At 34.1% G+C, this 5,006-nt stretch overlaps 1 protein-coding gene across 1 annotated transcript; it reads right to left on the minus strand.

Annotated features, from left to right (window-relative positions):
- Window positions 1-208: 208 nt before the first annotated feature.
- Window positions 209-4,681, minus strand: LOC132753938 (heat shock 70 kDa protein 12B-like). The gene is made up of 5 exons (XM_060744504.1): window positions 4,569-4,681; window positions 3,850-4,161; window positions 3,158-3,379; window positions 2,299-2,434; window positions 209-1,923 (listed from the first exon to the last, which is right to left on the minus strand). The coding sequence occupies exons 2-5, from the start codon at window positions 4,144-4,146 to the stop codon at window positions 854-856; spliced, it is 1,725 nt and encodes a 574-aa protein (XP_060600487.1). The 5' UTR covers window positions 4,147-4,161; window positions 4,569-4,681; the 3' UTR covers window positions 209-853.
- Between the last annotated feature and the right edge of the window lie 325 nt (window positions 4,682-5,006).

Raw genomic sequence — 5,006 nt, forward strand, 5'->3', positions numbered from 1 at the left:
CTGTCTACCTTCAAAGTTTCTTGTTGATACCTCAGAGTTAATTGCTATTTTCATTTTTTCGTTTTTGGTAACTTTAAACGGCTTCGCTCACTGGCTTATTATATATAGCTAGCTGAGAGGTCCCTTAGACAGCATAAGCTGGTATTGGTTCATTTTATCTTCGAATTCCATTTAAAACAAAAGAGAAAGGGCACAAGAGAAGGAAATGCACATAATATCTTTTTTTACTGATTTCTTTTACAAAAAATAATAAAATTGCAATAAAACAGTTATACCCCCATAAATGACACGTTACATATACTTTAACTTTTTGGTAACGACTGAATAAACTACAAATACTTTCCACGAATATTATAGAATAACAAAACCCCAATTATGTTGTGACGAAAGTAGACATGCATCAGTAATTGCTCATATGATTTTCTTCCGCACTGTATCAAGGGCTATGAATCCGCTAAATATACACTTGCACCAAGCAAACCATTTCCTTTCTATGTTTGACTCATACAATTGATTAATCTGGCGAGCTTAACATTTTACATTGTCTCAAGTTTTTAGACACAGAAGGATGAAAGTGAGGTTTTGAAATTCGACAACGTGGTCAAGGCTTTTTCCAATATTATTTTTTTTATTAATCATCAATACATGTTCCTAATCTTTTCTGAGACAATTAACCTTGGTCTCGTTACCCATGATTATTACTGTTCAGTGAATAGTCTTGTCTTTATTCTAGATCTTTCCAGTACTGGAATAATACGTCAACAAATCAGCGAAGTAAGATTTTCTCGTGTTTTAATCTAAAACACTGTTTGCTGAATAAAATAAATTCACTTGTCCAAAAGGAGTTAAACTTTTAATCCATTAGACAATTGAATGTCGAGGAACTTTTCACTTCGGTATCTATTTCTTCAGCTTTTACAATTAGCTCCGTATTTCCAAATATCATAGATAATTTAATCTTTCTGCTCTTAAAATCATCTTGTCCAACGTGTCTTAGTGACAATATGCCAATTATTTCACAGTCGGATTCCGTCGTATATTTTGGATCACTGCTAACAGAGCGGTAGATTGGATACACAGAGGATTCTTTGTTGATTGGAGACGAGGTCTTTGTAATTTCCTGACCAACTTGGACAGTGTCGCCTGCTCTGACAAACACATGAAACACGTTATCAACATATGCTTTCCCTTCCACTTTTTTCTTTAATGACGATTTATGTATCGAGCGTTTGAACCGTTGGAACATTTCTATACCATAAGAATACCTCATTACTCTTACAGATATAGACATAGGCTCATGTCCGAAAAGAACTGCTCCCTTAAGTACTGCCAAACCGGCATCTTTTGGTATGATAAAGCGCTTTGATGAAAAGGCATATCTGATCTTTTCTTGTACGTATGGACTGTCGGCCATGCCGCCTACCAAGATCAAAGTGGAAACTTGATGTACTTCCGGTTTTTTTAATAGGTCTTCAATATGTCGTATGATACCATTAACAGGTCCATCAAACCACTTTCTCACTAGTTCTACTCCAACTCTAATTTTGTCTTTTTTGCTAACAATGTCCAATGAAAAAGGTGAAGAGCCTATCAGTTCCTCCAGCACTTTGCCATTTTGTGTTTTAGACATGTTTCTTAACTCTAAAGGAAGTTTAATAGTAATGTAAGTATGCTCCTGTTCATGACAATTGTCAAATTTAACCTCCCTCTTTTTGGTTTCGAATTCTCGCAGCATATACCAATAGTCTTCAAGATAGTTTTGTTTGAAAGTATTCATAACTTGCTCTCCGAATAAATCATCTAAAAAGTTCAGAAAGTTGTTGTCGACGTATATGCCACCCCATGGTCCTCCACTTGCTTTGTACAATTCGGTTAACGTTCCATTGTCGTTTATTTGATGAGCCGTTATATCCACAGTGCCACCTTTAAAAGGGAAAAACTGATTAATTATTAAGCAAAACCTTATCCAGTCGACTAAATGAGTGTTAAATTTGCTGTCGTTTAAAATTGTTTTATTGAGCTATCTTATTTTATGTACAAAAAGGTTGTTTTGATAGGCAAGCTCTAGTTACAAAGCATCTCAAATAGACCAGTACTTGATATCGCTTACCTTCAATGTCTATCACGATATACTGCAGTTCAGAAATAAATTCTTTGTCTTATTCAGTAGACTAAATAATTGTTTGAATTGCTGTCGTTTGAATTGTATCATTTACCTTCCTTTTTTGTACAAAATATAGATTTTAGGCAAGCTCTAGACTAGTTAAAAACGTCTTAAACAGCTCTGAAATCGCTTACCTCCAATGTCTATCACGATATACTGCAAACCAGACATGAAGTTTTTGCCTTTTGAATCAACGGTTATCCTTTGACAACAGATAGATGCAGCTTCTGGCTCTAAAGCAAGTGTCAACTTTGCGTTATCAATATCTGCCTGAAAAGAAAAGTGGAAACAAATAGTATCAAGAGTTATCAAGTTATTTTATCATATAAGCGAAACGCAAATGTAGAAAATTTTCGTAAAAAACTGAAATTTACACCACTCTTTGAAACACATGTTGAGGTCAACAATACATTTTTACCTACTCGGGGTGTCCGTGGCTGAGTGGTTAAGGTCGTTGACTTCAACCACGTGCCCCTCACCGCTGTGGGTTCGAATCCCGATATGGACTTTCATGTGAGAAAGCTATCCCGCTAGTTTACGCAACGTTGGTGGCTCTACTTCACGGAATGGCAATTGAGGTCTTCCTCCTTCAGTTAAGTTCGAAAATTGCCATATGACCTATACTGTGTCGGTGTGACGTAAAACCCAATAAAACAAACATTTTTTCCTACTATATCTACAACAAGATCATCAAGGAAGGGCGATGTTCAATGAGCGCAAGCCCCATACGATCTAGCAACATAGGACCGCCGGTAAGGAGCCCAGAAGGACATAAGTAACCATATATTAAACGTTCTAAATGAGTTTTTTTACAATATAGAAAATCAGAATCCGGTAAGAACACCCAAAACGGCAATATTGAAAATATTGCAGGTTCAGTTTGATTGAGCTTGTTTGTTGAAGGAAGTGGTAATTACCTAAGCAGAATTCAAAATTTCAACTTAGCAATGATGTGAATTTGTGTTTAGAAACATCCGCATATATGTTTAATACCTGTAACGCTGCCATCCTCATGAATTGTTTACCATTGTCTTCCCAGATCGCGGGAATCGTTATGACATACTGTATATCAGTCTCTTCGATGCCGGAATATTTCTTTTGAAGTTCCGAAAAGAAATGGTCCCGTAGATATCGTATTGATAATGAGAAGATGTCAATGGCAAACATGCGTCGCTTTCCCGAAATGTCTTTGACAGTCGTTTGTTTACTTAGTTTCTGAAGTAAGATTAAAATTGCCATTATGTATGTGTGTTAATTGTTTTCAATAGCAGTTAACCTGTTGGGCCATCGGAAACTTCCAAAACTACCACAATTAAACTTACATTTTGCTGCTTGCCATCCAAAAAAGGTATTCAAAACTCGCAATATTAAGATCATTTATCAAGATTGATTTTCAATTGATCGTTAATGAAAATAACTGGCTGAATATTTGTAATGGTTACTAAAAAGATATATCTATTTATCCTATGTTTGCACGTGTGAAAATATGTCTTGTTTTAAGAAAAATGCAACAGCAAAATGTTGACCGTGATGGAAAATACGCTTTAATGTATATACATGTATTTTATACAGGTAACGGATGATGGATAGCAATTTTGTTCTTCAAGATCAAGGGGAGGTTATTTTATGATAATTTGGCAATTATTAACAATACAAATGTGCCAAACGTATCAGTATGTCATTACCTTATTATTGTGCAATAACATTTTGAAATGTCTGAAAAACAACCAGCTATGGTGCTCGTCCTCTTCGCAAAGCATTTTGTATTTATTTTCTGCTTCATATCCAAAAGAATGAAATTTCTCTTCAGGGTCTAGCAATAAGCATGTAGATGTTTTCAAAGAGAGATATGACTCATCGTTCCAACTTTTTGCGTGTATCTCTAACGGATTCTCACGAAATGAGAAGGCGTAACCACTGAATGTAGTCCCAAAGTCGAAAGCAGCAACCAGAAGGTGAGAACCTTTTTCGTTTCCGGTCATATTAGACAAGAATATCTGAAAAAAGGTGATTCGTTATTTACATATCTTAAATTGTTGTAATACAATAGTTCTATCAAATAACATTACCTTATGTTTACAAAGAAATTGTTTTCAAAAAAATGATCGCGTTTTGATACATCTAGCGAGAAAATATTTCAAATTGAGCTCATTGGAAAACTGTTTCGCTATGGTATATTTTTTAAGAATTATGAAAAGATACATTACATAATTGTCAGTTTTGAAGTTCATAAGATATTTTTTTTGCGTGCGAGTATATACAATACATTATTTTATCGCTTTTGTTTATTTTGCCTGTCACATAGTATTACAAAAATAAATATATGATTAAAATTATGAAATATAAGAATTTTAAAAGCTGCGAAATCATTGATTTAAAAAAGTTATAACAAAAATAAACTTACCGCATAAATGTTCCTTTTCTATGCAATTTATACTGTCACACAATAATTTATCAATTTGTCCCAAGCAAAGTATAAGTAGTTAGATTACAAGAATGATTCGTACAGTTTTAAATACACTCAAAATATTTTCAAGATATAAATCTTGATAAATTGCACGTATAAATCCACCAGTTTGAACTACCACTGATATCAATTATACTTATGGCCCTTAAGAACACACTTTAGATTAAAATCATAATTCTCAAAAACAAAAAGTTTAAACCCTTCTTCTGAGAACTGATACCAGGTAGCGAAATGTATGATATGCTACTTTTAAACAAGCTAGTTTTACCTCCTTTTAATTTTCATTTACACATTTTGTTGAAACCGACAGTGAAGCATGGTAAACTAGTAAAGAGCCAAGCCATTATATAAATTCAACGGATACTGCTCTTTATC

Source organism: Ruditapes philippinarum, unplaced genomic scaffold (assembly GCF_026571515.1).
Source record: "Ruditapes philippinarum isolate M1 unplaced genomic scaffold, ASM2657151v2 ctg401_1_1_1_1, whole genome shotgun sequence".
Taxonomy (NCBI): domain Eukaryota; kingdom Metazoa; phylum Mollusca; class Bivalvia; order Venerida; family Veneridae; genus Ruditapes; species Ruditapes philippinarum.